At 36.9% G+C, this 20,653-nt stretch overlaps 1 protein-coding gene and 1 long non-coding RNA gene across 8 annotated transcripts in view; one reads left to right on the top strand and one right to left on the bottom strand.

Moving 5' to 3' along the window:
- Nucleotides 1-1,827: 1,827 nt before the first annotated feature.
- The window catches only part of LOC137014747 (plexin-B2-like), a 33,353-nt gene continuing 14,527 nt past the window's right edge, over nucleotides 1,828-20,653 (bottom strand). For 3 of the 7 annotated variants that reach the window (XM_067379258.1, XM_067379252.1, XM_067379259.1), the window contains 8 exons: nucleotides 17,734-17,922; nucleotides 10,783-10,908; nucleotides 10,172-10,272; nucleotides 9,595-9,721; nucleotides 9,335-9,491; nucleotides 7,484-7,583; nucleotides 2,918-3,761; nucleotides 1,837-2,819 (listed from right to left, as the gene is read on the bottom strand). In XM_067379258.1, the coding sequence (XP_067235359.1) occupies nucleotides 3,722-3,761; nucleotides 7,484-7,583; nucleotides 9,335-9,491; nucleotides 9,595-9,721; nucleotides 10,172-10,272; nucleotides 10,783-10,908; nucleotides 17,734-17,922 (840 nt within the window). In that variant the 3' untranslated portion in view covers nucleotides 1,837-2,819; nucleotides 2,918-3,721. Of the gene's footprint in view, nucleotides 2,845-2,917; nucleotides 3,762-7,483; nucleotides 7,584-9,334; nucleotides 9,492-9,594; nucleotides 9,722-10,171; nucleotides 10,273-10,782; nucleotides 10,909-17,733; nucleotides 17,923-20,653 lie in introns of those variants that run through there. The other 4 variants (XM_067379256.1, XM_067379255.1, XM_067379257.1 and 1 more) reach the window with 4 other exon arrangements.
- Nucleotides 11,461-20,653, top strand: part of LOC137014749 (uncharacterized) — a 35,318-nt gene continuing 26,125 nt past the window's right edge. The window contains exon 1 of the long non-coding RNA XR_010893890.1: nucleotides 11,461-16,511. This is a non-coding gene — a long non-coding RNA (uncharacterized lncRNA). The remainder of the gene's footprint in view (nucleotides 16,512-20,653) is intronic.

Raw genomic sequence — 20,653 nt, 5'->3', positions numbered from 1 at the left:
CCCTTCACTCCTCGTCCGTTCTCTGTTTGTGTTAGTGTTTGTATGGTGTTCTCTGCCTTCGTTTATATTAAAGTATTGAATGTATTGTGGAAATCCGTATCTGCCTCATCTCTACACCAGCATCCTTAACAACTATAAATATTAAACTAAATTTGCTACATTTTATCCCTCTGGCCGACGAACGCGCCGGCGCTTTCTGATGGATTTTTTCCTCATGACAGCTGAAACAACTGAAAACAGGCCTTCCCTCATTTTTGGCGATAGCCTATAGACTAGTGCAAGACTACAAATGGTGTACTTTTATTTGTGTACGCTCACAATAACAACAAACCATTGTACTTTTGTAAAATAAAATAAATAAATGAAGAGAACTGCGTGCGCTTTCAGCTGTCTCTCTGCTAGAATTTTTCTGGAACGTCTCAGAAATTTTACTTAAACTCAGAGAATAATTGTACCTAAAAGAAAAAAAAAAAAAAAAAAAATTTCGATAAGAAATTCATAGGTCTGGTTTAAATAAGGCGATCAATCCGCTGGAACGTGTTGTTTCTGAAATCATGGCCAGTTCTCGTTGCTGCCGTTATCAGTTCTCTTGGCGCTCGTGCACACGCGCAGTTTTCACACAGACAATCGAGCGTTTCGTTCTGGTAAAAGCACAAAACAAAATGCACACAACGTGTCCTTGCTCTTGTTGTACAATCACTGATGAACACCTTTGGTTTTAATGAGTAAATTAGCCTATAGTTATTCCCACCAAAGCTGAGACCAAACCTACGCCCATGCAATAATGTATGTATAACTATCAAATATATGATTTAAATTACATTAAAAAAAAAACAAATGCTGAATAAATATTATAAAATATATAATGAATGTAGCGGTCCCCTGGAGTTGTGTCACTGGTGTTACCTTTAATAAAAAAAAAAATCACACTGATGACATCACTGGACTTCCCTCTTCCTATTTCCTGAAGATCCATGAAGAAAGGCCAATGGAAATTCCACTATCTCCTTTCAGTTATCAGACATTTTAATTAGAAAATCATAATTTCAAATGAAGCTTTTAGTTGGTCCCTGGTATCACCTTATTGTTAGGGAACTTTAAAAAACTATAATACAAATGGATTAAACTACTTAATTTAGTATATATATCATGATTGCCAACATGTGGGTTGATACCCAGCAGCAGGCATTTTGTAAAATGCATATTTCATAAAAAATGTCACTGGTGTTACCTGATAAACTTTATTCAAAGCTTTTTTTTTTTTTTTTATAAAATAGCACTAAGATTAGGTAGGCAGGTATGGCTAAATTGCTGAAAAGCAGCGACTTGACACAGAATATTTTACATTTTTAAAATGTTTATGATATTTTACTGACTGCTTTCACTAAGTGTCAGTGATAAGTCTTTGATTGTATACCTAATATAAAAATGTAGTGCCTTATACTTAATTATGGTTGAAGAAAAAGGATCTTTGGTCTTATGTATACGTCACTGGTGATTCATTGTATCACTGGTGTTACTGTTTTTTGTCTGTCACATTAAATAAAATGTGTCATATGTGTAATAATTTTACATTCACTGAATTCTGCTACACTCAAGAATTAAGATGTAAAGGATTGCATTATTACTTGTTTATAACTGTTTTTCAAATATTTTCATTGTTATAGCAAATACATGGTTAAGCAAATGAACTAACATCATTCAATCACTTTTAACAAACCAGATAAAAAAAAAAAATTTGCATTATCATTATTTTTCTGTAACTCTGACTGCATGTGCTGAAAATTAAAAAAATATATATATTTCATAAAAACATTTAAAATTGCCAGAGAAGGTAATGCCACTGACCAAAAAAATGGTACATGCAGTCTTTAAATAAATGCAAAAAAAAAAAAAAAAAAAAAAATCATTAAGCTGTCATTTATGTGTATTCATAAAGTCAAAATGTAAAATAATAATGTGGTCTAAGTTTAAATGTTAGAAAAAGAAATACATTTTAAGACATCTTGCCATACCAAAAGTGAACGTTTCTGTAGAATAACTAAAAAACCAATTTCCACCATCAGGACAATATTAATTTAATATCAACTAAAGATGTTACAAATCTGCCTAGAAAAGGACGTGTGTCTATATCGTCTTAAAGGGCTAGTTCTCTCAAAAATGAAAATTCTGTCATTAATTACTCACCATCATGTCGTTGTACACAAATTAAGATATTTTTGATGAAATCCGAGAGCTCACTGACCTTTCCACAGACAGCAATTAAATTTTTTGTAAGTAAAAACAAAACGAAAATAACAACTTTATTCAACCATCTCATCTCTTCCCTGTCATTCTCCTTTGCGAGTCGTTCCTGACTTTTCTGTCTCTATGATTTACTTACTCATATTTTCTCTAAAATGAGTCACATATAAGAAATGGCTTAAATTATTTAATTTAGGTCTTCCTTATCACTTAAACAGAGATAATAGGCATTAAAATACCATTATTTTTTTTTTTATTTTACACACCTTTTTATTGATATATGCATTCAATTTTAACCAATAATTGATCGGTTGTCTTTATTAGAGAAAAATAGCATATAAAACAGCTGGAAAACAACATTTACATTTTCGACAGAAAACAAATACAGCATTTACTTTGAATTAGAGCTTTCAAACAAAGGCAGAAAATAACATGAAATGATCTGTTCCAGCCGACTCGTCCTCACTGTAGCTCCTGTGTGAATCCACATCAACATCTTCCTCGTCTTACATTGACATTTCTGTCCTTCTCAGTGCTCTTTCTGTGTTTGTCTCAGTTTACCTCGTCTCCAGCAGCTGCAAAACAACAGTAACGTAACCACTGAAAACACTCAATCAAAACACTACAATCTAATAGCCTTTTTAAGAAGAGTTCCAGGCTACAGGAAACTTACTGTTTCTTTTTGGCTTTTTTTGACACAACCTTGATTGAGTGTTTCAGCTGGGCCTTCCCAAGGATGAAACTATGAATACTTCTTCCTCACAGCCTCATTATAAATCTTGCAAGATACCTAAAAGATATAAAATATGTTTAGTATCAGAAGATATTGTAAAACAATACAAAAATGTAAAGATTTCAACAACCTTCTGAACTTCTGAATCTCTGAAAATCAGTTGATATGGAAAAGAGAAAACATTATCGGAGAAAAATACAGTATATAGTTTTGATAATAAAATTTAATATATAAATAAGTTTTACACAATATAGATAATCAGTCTTACCTGGTTAGTGTATGATGTTGAAGTGGATTTGTGTGTGTGTGTGTGTGGGGGGGGGGGGGGTGTCATTTTATTTATGTAAAATATTTCTCAGGGGAGATACATTTTGAAAGCATGATTGTTTATTTATATGCAGTTTATTCAATTATTCATATATATGTATATATATATATATATATATATATGAATCATACATAGATATGTTCTCTACATGATAAAAAGAGATTAAAAAAAAGTGTTACGGTCGGTTAATAGCTATATTTGAGTTAAATCATATTAAGACTGCTGAGGCTGTTTTGTGAAACTTCCCTGGCTTACACCCATCCATCATCACAGGAAGCACCTTAACTGCTGGTCATTAACATGCAATGCCTTCATTCACAGCTGACAGCCATCAGCCATGTATGTCCGTAAAGTTTCATGGATTCCTGTCTGTGTACTCGGAGTATCTGGGTATTTCTGGAAATGTACTGTTCTGTTTAATTTGGTACAGGATTTTTCTGCATACATCCGGCAAACCTAAAATCACATGGAAGTTTTCCATGAACAGATATTACTGGAAATGACCCTTTTTACGCAGTGTAAGCAAGTCTCTATAGAAGCAAATTTATGAGTGAACCAGTGGTGTAGTCTACTTGATACGCAGGTATACGCCGTATACCCACTAGGAAAGATCAAGGATTTCCGTATACCCACTTAAAAAAGCACAAGGATACGTAACCATCCAATAAATCACAATAAGATTTGTGGTTTGTTGCTTTTGACATGAAACAAAGTTTCATATTTCAAATTCTGCCCATTTTGCAACTAAAAAATAAATAAATAAATAAATACCGTTTTGGCGCTCTTTGATGTGCCTTATCAGTTCAAGAGAAGCGGTAGCGTAAAGCACACATGAACTGACCCTCTACTCCGTTTTCATACCAGTTTCAGCGTTGAATAAACATGAATGAACTTCTAAAGGTATGTTAAAAGATACAGAACAACTTAATGAAATCCATATCATGTCTTGTGTATTCGCATAATCTGTGTTTCAACTGCGGAAAGACGTTAATAACAGCTTGTAAACAATGTCACGTAACGTCAAATTTAGGCTAATGTTCAGGCATGGAAATCCCTCACCTTTCGGCGAAATTCGCCGTTTTGAAACCAAAATAGGTGACCTACTTGAATCGTGTAGATTCGATGAGAATTTTTTTTTGAAAGGTGGGGGGGGGGGGGGAGATTCGGTGAACTGCGACCTGCGATTCAGTGAACTGTGAACAGATGCGCGTGTGTGCATGGAAATATTAAAGGTACAATTTGTGATATTTTTTTCCGCTAGAGGTCGCTAGAAGCCTATTCAAAACAAAGGCGTAGTTTGATGCCGCCAAGTTTTAGAGCGGAAACTTGGGACATGTGGTCTCCATCTCAACGGACGATGCAAAAGAATAGGGATTGGAGTCTGGAAGAACTCGATGCGATTATTAATGTTACTGTAGTATGAAGCAGAGCAGGACCGTGTGTTGCGGGAGCTGAACGAGGAGCTGGAGCGATTGATCAACACACGCCTCACGAGCAGCGGGACTTTTATTATGACACAGTCGCCGGCGCCGCTTCCTCTTTTCCGGTCATGAGTTTACGGGAGCTGTCCTTGTCGACAGAACCAGCGGCAGATGGTAAACAGTAATTATGTTCCATAAATAAGTAACACAATCCACCATAAAACGTGCAAGAAGTAAATAAGGAACTGCTTGAAGCAAGCTAGTGGTTTGCTGGACGCTAGACTCTACTTCCGCATTTGTCCACGGCACTGTTGTCATGTGGTTTCTACGTCAGTAAAGGCGGTAACAAAGGTAACTGCGTCATTGACAGGCGACTGCACTGCCCCGTGTCACTGTTTAGAATGGGAATTTTCTCATGATTTACAAGTAGTTGAAAACATTAGAAATATTGTTAGTAATCAGATGGACAAAATATATAACACTAGCCTAGTGGTTTTTGGATATTTTACTGCAAAAATTTTACATATTGTACCTTTAACGCGAAGGGCCTTGCATCACAGACCACCATCAGAAGCTGAAAGCACGCCTGGCCTCGGCGATTTACCTGACTGAATTTGGTGAGTGATGGCAGGGCTCGACAGGACTGCCCGATGGCCCGGGGCCAGTGTGAACGACGCTCGGGACAGTAGACGCACCGGTCACTTGCCCGATCGGGCCAGTGCTGTAGGGTGTGCGTTATATATCGTCTATAATATCGTAGGCTAATTGTTGATTAAACGTTCTGAAATTATCGAGTATGTCCCTCACTTTACAAAAACAGTCTTATGTTACTAGAAACAGCATAGTTATTGTTACGGTTAAAGTGTACGCTTTCACTGCGTGATTTAGTCTATTAAAATGCCCCCAAAATTCAAGATAAGGGGCAAAAATGGCCCTGTATATATTTCATATATAATTTAATAAAGTTTATCAATATTACACAAAGAGCTCCGTTTTTCTCCAAATATTAGCATGATTACAAATGTGATATTGATTTTATTCAGCATACAATTTAATGAACAAGAACTTAATATCAAGTGACTTACATTTTAGACACCAAATCGTCTGTTTCGCTGTATTTCACCAACGAAAATAGTTCCAAAGTCCACCGAATTGTTTTGCGTCTTTGAGCAACACTTCCTGAATGAATCAGCCGCTTGAATGAATCAGTTGAATCTCAATGATTCGCTCATTAACAGTGATTCAATGCCACCTACTGGCGGGTTAAATTTCACATTTAAAGTGTCTTCCTTTTTTAAAAATTTCAAATAACAGTATTTAACGTTTTATATTTTGAACATTAAAAACATTTTTATGCATCTGTAACTGCTCTTGATTAACTTTAATAAAGTTATCTATTATATAGTTATACATTAGATTACAATTTCTGTACCTGAAAATCTTCAAACCTACATAAAAAACTTGAAAAGCACCATTTCATAAATATGTTTGTTCTGTTGTATTTATTTGTGCTATTACTCGTAATTTGATTATTTGTTACTATTTTACTACTTACTGTTTATTTGTCTAATAATATTTAAAATAAATCTAGTAGCTTTTGGTGTCATAACCTTATGTATTGAAGTTAAATTTATCAAAAACAATGAAATCAATAACTATGCTTATTTTATAGGCCCATTTTCTTGTCTTTTACTTTTATTAATTTTTTTGTTGTGGGGCCCGGAAAATTTCGGCGGGTCAAGTAAAAATTTGAATCACTGGCCCAACTGGGCCAGCAGAAAAAATCCTTAGCGTTGAACCCTGAATGGTTTCAATAATTTTTATATTTTCTGGTATATAAGTTACCCAGGAGCTCTGTTGACATAGACTTAGCTAACGTTAGCTACAGCTTGATGAATTGAGTCATTGAACACAGTAGTAGAGAACACAACGTTAGCCAGCTAGCTAAAGCTCCGGTGGAAAATTATTAGCTAATGCTACCATTTTTGAGGAGTTAGATTTTGAGGTGAGGGGACTGACAAGGCAGAAGGTAAAGTGGTCCACTGTTCTAATAAGTAGACCTGCCAACCTGTACACAATTTACGTAGCGGATACGCATTTTGACTTCAAAGTACGCTGGTACGATTTGTAACTCTAAGCTACGCAAAAACCTGATGACGCCTCTGTGCACGCACAGTCCTCAAATCAAGCAACAGCAAAAGAAGAAGAGTTCGACCAATCATAGCGTTAGGTTCTTCCCCCAAATATACTGTAAATATTAGACCCAGTGACAGGCTGGCATGAAATGGCTTGCATAATACTTAGTAAGGAGGCCATAATCATTTTTGACTCATGGCTGAAGTTAAGTTTCTCCAGCTCTCCCCAGGTTGGCAAAAAAAGCATCTCAAAATGCATCGGATTGATGCTTTAAAATGTGGAATATTTAAAATTTTCTTCCGGGGGAGCATGCGCCCGGACCCCCCTAGAGGGATAATATCCTTCTCACCTTTTTCACCCCTGACCGGTTTTCATGCCTGTAATGTTACCTCAGAACAAATTTCAATATTCAGTGACCATAAACTCGTGACCAACGGGGGGGGGGTTCACAGTATACTCACTACAAAAAACTAGACTACACCACTGGAGTGAACCTCATTGTTACAGATGCTCATATTAATTATACACACTGTGGTGTCAGCATAAAGCGGAGACACACACACACACACACACACACACACACACACTTGCTGACAATAGAAGTAGAGACAGCAAACGTACGGTGCAATTTCTGCCGCTGTGCAGTTTTGGAAGTTGTACTCGCTGGACGCGACCTCCACGCTATCGTTCACAAAGATGCGGACCGGAACCGCCACGAAATCTACAGAGACGCAGGGGGTCAGATTAGCCAATCATAGCAAAGGTTATCTGCACACAGATGTCTTAAAAATAAAGTAGCAAAAACAACCTGAGGGTCAGAGAGAGGATGAAAAATGGTCATGAAACATCTTTGCTTCAAGAAACCCTGATGGACATAAATAGACTAAAAGCACCATATCTTCCAAATCTTCCAAAGCTGTGATGCTTCCAAAGCTTTCCAAAGCAAAACAGGCTGAATTTGAACTCGTATTGAGTTGAACTGATTCAGTGAAATGAATCAGCTAAAAAAATCATTCACAAATCAGATGCCTCCATTTTTCGAGGTAACAGTCAAAGGAGCTTTTTTATGCTGATTTTTGCCCTTTTTGTAGCTTGACAGATGTGGTTGAAATACAGGAATATGAAATTTCTCCTTTTAATGTTCCAAAATAAATAACAGCATATGGGTTTGAAATAACATAATAAAATGCAATAAGAAATAAAATTATTATTAAATGTACAATAACATTTTTTATTGTTTTTATAAATAAATGTTTTTATTACTAATAAAAGAAATAATTATTTTATTTAAACCTGCTTTAGAAACGTGCTAAATTATATGCAGCCAATTAAATACAAAAATAAACAAATATTATTTACAAACAATTTTAATTAAATTTAAATTAAATAAAAACAACAAGAACAATAACATTGAATATTTATTACAAGAAAAACAGGCGAATCTCAACATAACACCGACTGTGACGTAACAGTCGGGATCATTAATATGCACGACCCCAATATTTGCATATGCCAGCCCATGTTCAAGGCATTACACAAGGGCAGCCAGTATTAACGTCTGGATGTGCAGAGCTGAATCATCAGACTAGGTAAGCAAGCAAGAACAATAGCGAAAAATGGCAGATGGAGCAATAATAACTGACATGATCCATGATATCATGATATTTTTAGTGATATTTGTAAATTGTCTTTCTAAATGTTTCGTTAGCATGTTGCTAATGTACTGTTAAATGTGGTTAAAGTTACCATTGTTTCTTACTGTATTCACGGAGACAAGAGCCGTCGCTATTTTAATTTTTTTAAACACTTGCAGTCTGTATAATTCATAAACACAACTTAATTCTTTATAAATCTCTCCAACAGTGTGTAATGTTAGCTTTAGCCACGGAGCAGTATCAAACTCATTCAGAATCAAATGTAAACATTCAAATAAATACTATACTTACGCGATTAGACAGGTTGCATGACGAACAATTTGTAAAGATCTATTTTGAGGGTTATATTAGCTGTGTGAACTTTGTTAAGGTAAGCGCGAGTTCCGTGGGTGGGGAGCACAAGATTTAAAGGGGCCGCAGCCTGAATCTGCGCATATTTAATGATGCCCCAAAATAGGCAATAAAAAAATTAATAAAAAAAATCTATGGGGTATTTTGAGCTGAAACTTCACAGACACATTCAGGGGACACCTTAGACTTATATTACATCTTTTAAAAAGACGTTCAACGGCACCTTTAAACTTTAAACTCCAATTCTGGATTCAAACTGGATTGCTACGTTACATGTAGCCAAACAATAAATAAAATATTAATAAAATAAATATTTAAAAAAACATTCTTTATAGAAGAAGTAAATATTATATAACTATAATTATTTATAGAATAACTAACTGAATTAAATATGTAATTAAACTGTGTAAACAGTGTGTAGAGAGTCTGTAAACCTCTAAAAGGCTGTTGACAGTTCATGACGTACCTTGGTGTGCAGGTGTCGGGGGTATACGAAGCTGTTCAGGTGAGGGGCAAATGATTCGGCCGTCCACCATCACGGCGCTGCTGCGATAAGAGCCAAAGACGCAGTGGACGCGGTCGGAGTCTCTGAGAATCGGCAGCAATCGGACGTTTATCTCCACCTGAGGGACATTTTACAAACTCTGAACTCACACAGTTGTGTTGATATTACAGAAACCAGAAAACAATCCTTCATTTCAATCCCAGATCTTTGAAGGCTGGTACCTGCTGGGACTTCAAGCAGCTGAGATTTGGCGGGTGGAAAGAGACGATTTTCACACACTGTTGGCTTGGACTCCACAGCCATCCGTTCTTTTCCTCCGCACGACTGCACTCCGATCGCCTGGTGCATCTACACAATCGATAACACATTACAACACAACGCCTCTCACGCAATTAAATACAACAATATTACAATACAACACTTGTGTTCAGGGAAAACATGATTGTGTCTGTAATTTTGTATTCTGTAAATAATAGGATAAGAATCATTAATTCAATTATATATATATATATATATATATATATATATATATATATATATATATATATATATATATATATATATACATACATGCACATTCTCACACAAAATTATTTTGTATTATTAAAATTATGTCACATTTATTTAGTTATTTATATACATATTTCCTATTTTGTTTGCCAAGTACAGTGGAAATAGACAGGAAATACAGTGAGAGATGGAAGAATAGGGACCTATTTCTGGGTTAAAAACTTTATCTCCCATATGAACACCAGGAAGACATAAGCTATATTTTAAGAATGTTAAAAACGAAGGTACCTTCCCTCCAGGACACACCAGCCACAGTATGGATCTCTCTGACTGACGCAGGTCTGGCAGTCCGTCTTCAGATGGCAGGCCTGTACGGACACCTTCGTGATCTGCATGAACACAAAATAATACAATGATTCATTAAAGCTGCACTCAATAGAGCTGTACTGACCAATCAACATCCGCAAAACCAATCACAATTCAGTAGGCAAATTCGAATGACGTCTGTTTTAAATAGTTTTAAAACCCATGAAAAGTGAGGTAGTTTCTTAACTTTATACTGAAATGAACTGATCTAAACAAAGCCTGTATGTGAAGCAGTTCAAGCTGAATTAATTGCAGAAAATTACAGAGAAAACGACAAACAAAAAAGCTTGAGGGATTTGAATACATCACCGCCTCATTAACACTGCAATTACATCAATGTAAGGTCATAGACTCAGCAAGATGTACACTATACCGATGCCTTTTAAAAAATAATAACGTATATTTTGCCACCAACAGGAGCCGTAACAATAAAAGGCGCTGGAATAGTGGCAATCGTGTGTTTCCTGAGGTTGAGATAATCAAAGAGCAACTACTGAGCACACCGTCTATGATAAATGACTCCAGCCTCGTACCTTTTTCTCTGTGGTGATGTACAAGTGCGCCTTGGTTTTGTCAAAGAAAAGGTTCTTATTTACGTAGCCGCTGGTTTTGTAGCCTGGACCGGGGTTGTACGCCTCTGACTTGGTTGACAAATGTACCTGTGTAAAGAGAGAACAATAGACACAAAGAAGCCCATGTCAAGAGAAATGGAGTGTTCTCTTCCAAACAATTTGATAAAGATTTTAAAAGATATAATAAAAAGCAAAAAATTGCTAAACTTGAAGAATCTCTGGGGTCTATGAAGTTATCATAAGTTAGACAAAAACACATGCTGTGAGCTCGAGTGAAATGTATACCACATCCTGTAAAGGTGACAACTGTTGCATTATGTGTGTAGGTGAACATGGGTTCTGGGGGATAGAGGCATTGTTGTGTGTAACCGATAAGAATGAAGACAGTTAGGAAATCAATGTCTAGTAAGGTAGAAATCTGAAAAAAAATTATAATAAAAAAAAAAGTGTGTATTGCTTAAGCCATTGACGCAAATAGGAAATGCACTGACGCAAGTGAAAAAAGGTGATAAGACAAGTAACCTAGCAATTTCACGCAAGTAGAAACCACATGTGCGTAAAGGAAGAGATAAATTGCGTCAAAAGAGAATACAAATATTGGGGCCTTTTAGCTCTCTGAAGAGAGTAGTTGGAGTAGTAGTAGTAGTTGTGTAATTTTGATTAAGAAAGAAAGAGCATACAAGCAAGCAGCAAGAGGAAGACTTCGCCAGACCACGGCCCTCAGAAGATCAAAGAAGAGACCTGATTTTCTTAGAGAAGAACATATACTGAATAGAGAAGAGGGTAAGCTTTAAAAATGTAATTATTTATCTGGCCCATGGAACTTCCAGCTTAGCTGGCATAAAGTGGTGTATTTAGCTTTTGCCTTTGCAAGAAATAATAAAATGAGAATGAGGACTGCCCTCAAACTCTGATAGTATTGTCTCAGTCTGTTTATTGTTGTAGAGTGAGAATCCATTTGGGGTATCAGAAGTTGACTGTCTGAAAAAGATAGATTTTTATAAAGATATCCCGACGGACTTTACAAAGTCAGTCAAGGTTGCCAACCAGTCGCAACAGAGTGGGCTGTGGGAGTGCATTAGCAGGCATAGCTGTCCTCTGAGGGCGAACGGGAGGCTAACCCACCCCACCCAGGTAGGCTTGGTTGAGATCTGAACCGTAGGCCTAGGAGGAACGGTAGTGATCAGAAGTAGACCCTGAGATAATATAATCTAAGAAGAAAATATTATATGCCTACCTGACTCCTCCTGAATCTATAAAGGTAAACCTATTACAGGAGTAATATGAATATAGGAAGTGGCTCGTGACCAAGATAGTGTTACGTGGTCGCGGCAGAAACCACCCAGGGGGTGACGCGGCACATTTTGGCGCCCAACGTGTAGGGCACGAGCGAACTCTAGTGTTGAATGTAGGTGGCTAAGGGAAATGGCCAGCCTTTTGTGTGTGGATAGTTGTTTCTAATAGGATTGCTAAGGAAACGAAGTAGAGGGCGCCTCGGACAGAGCGCAACCAGAACTCTGCTGATCGAGTCTACTTAGGGCGTTTGACGCAAGTCTATTATTTGAAAGCCTCATTAGTGCGAAAATGAAGGTAAAACTATCTATTGTGCTGGTGGGACCTGGATGGCAAGGTAAAGACCATAGGGTCAGAAGGTTGTTACAGGAAGGTAGCCTGGAGGATAGGCAAATACAGAAGGCTCTTGAGACCAGAGCAGGGACTGTGGTCTGTGGTATTTGTCTGGTCAGGGCCCCTGAGGCAAAGGGGATCCTGATATGTTCATGTTACTTAAAAGACTCAAGAGGGCCTACACTCAGTGTGGCATCACCTCCTTGTTGAATGGATTAGATAAAGTTATATGTAATGCAATGTAGGGCCTAATGAAAAGAAATGAAACTATTACAACTAAGAAAGGCAGAGTAGAGGGGAGTGTGCAGAAAGCGGAGGTGCAAGCACTGTTGGAGGGTATGGTCCTATGTGAGCAGCTTAAGATCAGAAGCTATAAGGTAATCCTGGATAGTTATTATTGCTACCAGGCCTTGACAGATGACTTAAGTGTATGGATGGAGAATGGATTCAGGACAGCAAAAGGTAAAGCCATAAGTCATGAAGGAGAATGGCTGAAAATAAATGAGTTAAGACAAAAAGCAAGTATAGAAGTGCATCATCAAAAAAAGTCATGTAAAAAAGGGAGATTATTGGAAAGGAAACAGCGAGGTAGATATGTTGGTACAAAGTAGAAGGTTAGTGGTAATAGGGGCTAAAGATTGGAAAATGAGCGAGTCAGGAAAGGTTGCCGTACCGGAAGCATTAAAAGAAGAATTGGTTATTAGAATACATGAAGAAATAGGACATGCATCACGGGATGCAACTTTTAACAAAATTAAAGAACTGAGCTATGATTTAACTTCGCGTGAAGTAAGAAATGTATTACAGAAATGTGAGGTTTGTTCACAGCATAATGCAGAAAGAAGGGCCAAAAGGAAGGAAATATTGAGTATCAAATCGAGAATTATATGGGGCAGGGTAGGAATGGATGCGGCAGGACCATTATCAGTAAGGGGAAAAAGAGGATAAAAGTACTTTATAGTGTTGGTAGATGATACACTGTTGTAGGGTAGTCAATGCAAATAGTGTGAAGACATTATTAGACAGAGCAGTGGGAATGTTTGGTCCACCTTGAGCTTAGAACTGACAACGGGACGCCGTTTAGGAATAAGCTAATAGATGGGCTATGTGCAGATCATGGTATTGAGAGTTTATTCCCCCTGTTACGCTCCACAAGCTAATCAAGAAAGAACAATTGGAATAATAAAAAAATTATATAGCAAAATAATTTTAATGTGAAGGAATGGTCTGAAATAATAAATCAGGAAATCTACAAAATGAATGGTAGATAAAAAAAAAAAGGAATTATGGAAATATTGAAAGATGCACAGGAAGGGAAACCAATTAGAGAAAAAGAGATAGTACAGCCACAAGGACTTAGGGCAGGACAGTGCTGGGCTTGCAGTAGGCAAACTGATATACCAAAGTTCCATGGGCCAGGGAAAAATATGCCTATGATAATTAGGCAAAATACAGACCCGCTTTGTGTTGGGTGGCCTTGACTACTATGTACTTACATTTAGATTAATCATTTGATGCAATGCACTTGTTTCTACATTGTCAGCAAAAGTGTTTTGCAAATCAATATGAGCCCAATAAGTGCATTGTACTTATTTTTTGATGTGGGTGCATGGTGGTTGGGGCTGCTTGATATAAAGTGGGACCCAAAATACATATAAAAAGCAGACAGGCTTCGCTGGAGAGCTTGCTAGAGGTGTAAAACCACAAGTGCAGGTGAAGACGAGGTGAAAAGGGCATTCTAAGAAGAGTAAGCATTGACAGTGTTCCAAACAATAGGTTCAAAGAGCTAATGTTCAAAAGGCCATGACCGAAAGTTAACTTGAGGGGTAACTTGCACCCAGCGAGTAGCAGGAGGGGGTGAGTATAAAAAGGCAAGTATTGCAATTTACACATATTATTGACCAAAGACACGAGACAGATAGGGTCTAAAGAAAAAGAGAACAATGGCAAGCAATTCAAGCAACTTCACCAGAGCTTATGAATGCACTGAACACAATTTGGAATAGGTGAGATTTTCCTTAAGAATTTTTGTTTGGTGGATGTATTGCATCCTACCAGGGTCCTGGTACCCAAATAAAGGAAAATAGCATGAGGATTGGAATTGGACTTTTAATGATAATTAAACAAATATTAAGATTAGTCTACAACAGGTTTAACCTGATTATGGAATTATGGATTTTGAGTTTTATGACCAGATTTAAATTTGTAAAAGGGAGTATGGGAGACTTCCAAAGAACAATGCTGGTTATATATGGATTTTTGGATTGTGTAATTGAAATTCCACAAGAAAGAATTGAAAATCTGACGATTGCCTTCAGTGTGCTAGAGATAACAACTGCTATAATGTTAGTTTCAGATCTTGTGAACCCAATTATGCAATTAATGAAAGGACATGTGAAAAAATTGGAGACTAAAATAATAATAGGTAAAGGAATAATGTGGGTAATGGTGCTGACCATATTGGCAATTGCACATAAAGTAAAGAGAATTTAAATGTTGATAATTTTGTGGTTGGGATTATTTGAAGTGTTGTTCCACAGGCAAAAAGTAGAAAGAGTTAACGACATTGGACTTTCTTAGACAGGAACAATGTCAGATGAAGACGGGAGCTTCATGAGCAACAGAGGAGAAGAGAGGGGGCGGCTCAGGGGACCTATGGGCTCCTCATTAAGAAGAATTAGAGGGGTGATGGATCTCACTGAACATGAAACCTTATCCCAAAATGATTTAGATTACCCTCTTAGAGAAATTGACAGTCGTACATTGATGGAGATCAATGGGGGTGAAAATAAAGAAGATTTCAATGATGATGATTTTACTGATATAGAACCCTTAGATTTATCAACACCTGAAAATGATAACTTTAAGGATTTTGGAGGATATGATCGATTGGCTGATTTGATCAAAGAATGTGACCACAACTCTAGACAGAGTGACACAGTAGAGGAAGAGTATAGTTATGAAAGTAGTGATGATTCTGCCACAGTGAGAAAAAAGAGCACGAGTAGAGGAAGATACAATTTTGGAGAATATTGATAAATTAGAAGATTGTTTAGCCAATTTGATTGGGGAAAGAGAACAAGAGGAGATAGATTTGGCAAGAGAAATAGAAGCAGTGATAGTTGGGTATGTTAGGATAGTTAGAGGGTTGAAGTACAGGAATCAACGGGAATGGCAGATGGTAGAAGATAGAAAGCAAATGTGGATAGAAGATGTGGCAAAAACTGTAAAGATTATGATGGAAAAAATAGTACCAATTTGGAGTATGACAGAGAGCAAACTTAAGGAGAAATTGAAAATTGTTATAAATGAAGAAAACCCAGAACCCAAAGTAATTGAACAGAAGCAATGTTGGTTATGTGGTGAAGAAAAAATGTGTTGTCAAAACTCATGGTCCACAGAGATAGGAAAAATTCATGATGAATGTCTAGAAGGGAAATTAGATGTAAAAAAAATATTAAAAATCAGAAGGTGGTGAATGAAATATCAACCACAATAAGAGAAATTTTAGTTAAAGGACCTTATTATACGAGAGATTTAGAACTAAAAACATGTGAAATAGTGTGGAATTGACTTTCAGGGGGTTTCACAGAAAGATATATCAGCCATGGAGGAAAAATATTAAAAAGTATAAATGAAAAGGGGAGTCCTGAGTATTGGCAGCTGAACTAACAACTCTAAAAATTCAGGTCTAGCATTTGGAGTGCGAGATCTGGGTTAATTGTGAAAAACGCACCCTATGCAGAACCTGTCTTAAAAGGGGCCTCACCGGAAAGTGAACCTCTTTGACAAGAGAAGTTGAGATGCCAATCAACAGGATAGAATTGGCTTTAATAAATGTTATGTTTTTAAGAGACATGATTGTGGCATCTAAATTTTTAACTCCCTGAATTCAGGTCCAGTGTGGGGAATGCGAGCGAGGCACACCAGACTACGGGATTTGGGTTACTCGTGAAAAACGCATCCTCTGCGGAACCTGTTTGAGAGGAGGACCAGTTGGTACCAAGGACCAAGGACCAAGGTGGTTCCTCATTAATGGAGTGGTTAGGTTACCAATTACAAAGGTAGATATAGATTTGTTATTTAAAATAAAAACAAAAGGTCGTTTTTTTTAAGAAGTTCTTGGCTGGTATACCGAGATGAGACTTCACTGAAGCAAGGAATTGAAGTTGTAACTTACCAGTTGTAAGGAAAATTGTATATTTTATTGGAAACTATAGTAATTCAAGAAGGAGAAGGAAATCATGGAGGGAAGATCACACTCCAAGGAGGGGGTGTCAAGAGAAATGGAGTGTTCTCTTCCAAACAATTTGATAAAGATTTTAAAAGATATAATAAAAAGCAAAAAATTGCTAAACTTGAAGAATCTCTGGGGTCTATGAAGTTTTCATAAGTTAGACAAAAACACATGCTGTGAGCTCGAGTGAAATGTATACCACATCCTGTAAAGGTGACAACTGTTGCATTATGTGTGTAGGTGAACATGGGTTCTGGGGGATAGAGGCATTGTTGTGTGTAACCGATAAGAATGAAGACAGTTAGGAAATCAATGTCTAGTAAGGTAGAAATCTGAAAGAAAAAAAAAAAGTGTGTATTGCTTGAGCCATTGACGCAAATAGGAAATGCATTGATGCAAGTGAAAAAAGGTGATAGACAAGTAACCTAGCAATTGGAGTAGTAGTAGTAGTAGTTGTGTAATTTTGCTTAAGAAAGAAAGAGCATACATACAAGCCTAGGCTAACCCACCCCACCCAGGTAGGTTTGGTTGAGATCTGAACCGTAGGCCTAGGAGGAACGGTAGTGATCAGAAGTAGACCCTGAGATAATATAATCTAAGAAGAAAATATTATATGTTTATTATATAATATAAAAGTTATATTATTATATTATTATATTATTATAAAAGTTTATTAAGATGTTAAGATATTAAGATGTGTTTAAATAATATGTGTGTAAGTTTTATGTTAGATCCGATTAATCGATTTGACAGCACTAATTGAAAATTAACTGTTTCTGTTCCATAGAAGACAAAGCCGTACATATTTAGAACAACGTAAGAGTGAGTAAATGCTGACAGAATGTTCATTCTTGGGTGAACAATCCCTTTAAATGAATAGTTTATATTGCACATTCAAAAGTTATTCTGGATTGTGATTCTTACATAACATCAACACTTTCCCACATTTATAGAGGTCCGAGCTTAACTCTATGGGGTTATGGCACCTCAGATGAGGGTTTGAGCACAGTGTGAATGTAGTTTCTAGAATTTAACACAACTTATCTCACCTTGATCACCTCTCCAGCACTGTGCCCCAGAAAGGCAATGGTGTGATCATTCTCGACAGCCACAGCCACTGCGGTCAGCAGGTTTTGTCTGATGAAGACAGGATTGGCCTTCAAGGCAAACTCCTGCCGACTGGCCAATGGAGACGGAAGAAAATCAGCTCCGCACTTAAACTGGTTCACAATGTCTTTCTGCAACATAACAAAGAGTAAAGGGAAACAGACACTTAAATGAACATTAAATGTTATAAATGTACAAAATAAACTTCTTAACCCTCATGTTGTGTTCGGGTCAATTTGACCCGAACACCAATTTTCTTTTTCCCGAAAATACTAGTTAATGTTATCGCTTTGGACTGAAACTTAGTGACTTTGTTCCCAAAGGGTATAACTAAATCTCAATATTTTTTTGGACATTTTCTTAATTTTTTGTGGGGGTTTTGTTACCTTGTTACACTCGTGGTGTTCCCGGTCAAAAATGACCGGCCCATAAAAAATAGCTTATAAATCACTCATTATACCATATTTTCACCCAATCTTGGATTCAATCTTTTTGTCAACTTGTTCTCTTTCAATTAGGACTGGTTTTATATTTCTGTTTGCATCTGATTAATCATGGGCCTCATTTATCTGAGAGTAGGCATCTCATTTTTTGAGTAAATTTTTTAAAATTTTTGAATAATTTTGGAAATATTAAATAAAATCTGAAGAAAATTGGTATTGTTGATCACACTAGTCTACTCTAATGTTTCACCAGGAATTTTGTTTTGAAACTTTTGTTTTGTAAAAAATATGGCACATAGTCACACTTGTGGTGTTCCCGGTCAAAAATGACCGGCCTATAAAAAATAGCTTATAAATCACTCATTATACCATATTTTCACCCAATCTTGGATTCAATCTTTTTATCAGCTTGTTCTCTTTCAATTAGGACTGGTTTTATATTTCTGTTTGCATCTGATTAATCATGGGCCTCATTTATCTGAGAGTAGGCATCTCATTTTTTGAGTAAAAAACAAATAATTTGTGGGTAAATTTGGAAATATTAAAAAAAAATATGAAAAAAATGGCTACTGTTGATCACACTAGTCTACTCTAATGTTTCACCAGGAATTTTGTTTTGAAACTTTTGTTTTGTAAAAAATATGGCACATAGTCACACTTGTGGTGTTCCCGGTCAAAAATGACCGGCCTATAAAAAATAGCTTATAAATCACTCATTATACCATATTTTCACCCAATCTTGGATTCAATCTTTTTATCAGCTTGTTCTCTTTCAATTAGGACTGGTTTTATATTTCTGTTTGCATCTGATTAATCATGGGCCTCATTTATCTGAGAGTAGGCATGGTCAAAAATGGTCACAATGGCCGATCATTGAAAGTGAATGGGAGAGACTGAAAATAACAGAACAATTTAGTTTTCAGGAGCATGTTCATTATTTTCATGTACATATATGAGCATATGTGCTTGCAAACATCGAGCCCTTGGACCTGTGCATGTATCGATACATTTATACACACGCTACCCAGACACACACACGTTAAAACATACAAACTTTTTTGAGTATTACACACATTCTTTTCCACAGAGAGAAATTTGATCCTACCCTAACCTGCATCTAATATACATTTATCCATCTGACATTACCACACACACACACACACACACACACACACACACACACACACACACACACACACACACACACACACACACAAACACAAACTGGCCGTGACTGCAGTGACCCGGCTTCAAAAGAAGAAGGATTTGCTTTATAATTAAAATTTCCTGATAATTCACTCACCCCATGTCTTTCTTTCTTCAGTTGAAAGGAAAATAAGGTTGAGGAAAACTTTGCAGGATTTTTCTCCATATTGTGGACTTCACTGGAGTACAACGGGTAACTTCTTCATGAGTTTGACAACACATGTGCTGCAAAAGTTCACAACGCAACCAAATACAAAAACACGCTGCAAAAGTTCACAACGCAACCAAATACAGAAATGCGCTGCAAAAATTCACAACGCAACCAAATACAAAAACGCGCTGCAAAAGTTCACAACGCAACCAAACACAGAAATGCGCTGCAAAAATTCACAACGCAACCAAATACAAAAACATGCTGCATAAGTTCACAACGCAACCAAACACAGAAACGCGCTGCAAAAGTTCACAACGCAACCAAATACAAAAACATGCTGCAAAAGTTCACAACGCAACCAAACACAGAAATGCGCTGCAAAAATTCACAACGCAACCAAATACAAAAACATGCTGCATAAGTTCACAACGCAACCAAATACAGAAACGCGCTGCAAAAGTTCACAACGCAACCAAATACAGAAACGCGCTGCAAAAGTTCACAACGCAACCAAATGCAGAAACGCGCTGCAAAAGTTCACAACGCAACCAAACACAGAAACGCGCTGCAAAAGTTCACAACGCAACCAAATACAAAAACGCGCTGCAAAAGTTCACAACGCAACCAAATACAGAAACTCGCTGCAAAAGTTCACAACGCAACCAAACACAGAAACGCGCTGCAAAAGTTCACAACGCAACCAAATACAAAAACGCGCTGCAAAAATTCACAACGCAACCAAATACAAAAACGCGCTGCAAAAGTTCACAACGCAACCAAATACAAAAACGAGCTGCAAAAGTTTACATGCACAGGTCCAAGGGCTCGATGTTTGCAAGCACATATGCTCATATGTGTACATGAAAATAATGAACATGCTCCTGAAAACTAAATTGTTCTGTTATTTTCAATCTCTCCCATTCACTTTCAATGGTCGGCCATTGTGACCATTTTGACCATGCCTACTCTCAGATAAATGAGGCCCACGATTAATCAGATGCAAACAGGATATAAAACCAGTCCTAATTGAAAGAGAACAAGCTGATAAAAAGATTGAAT

Source organism: Chanodichthys erythropterus, chromosome 24 (assembly GCF_024489055.1).
Source record: "Chanodichthys erythropterus isolate Z2021 chromosome 24, ASM2448905v1, whole genome shotgun sequence".
NCBI classification, from domain to species: Eukaryota; Metazoa; Chordata; class Actinopteri; order Cypriniformes; family Xenocyprididae; genus Chanodichthys; species Chanodichthys erythropterus.
The sequence above is the reverse complement of the archived record's forward strand: the minus strand, read 5'-3'. Positions and strand labels throughout refer to the sequence as shown.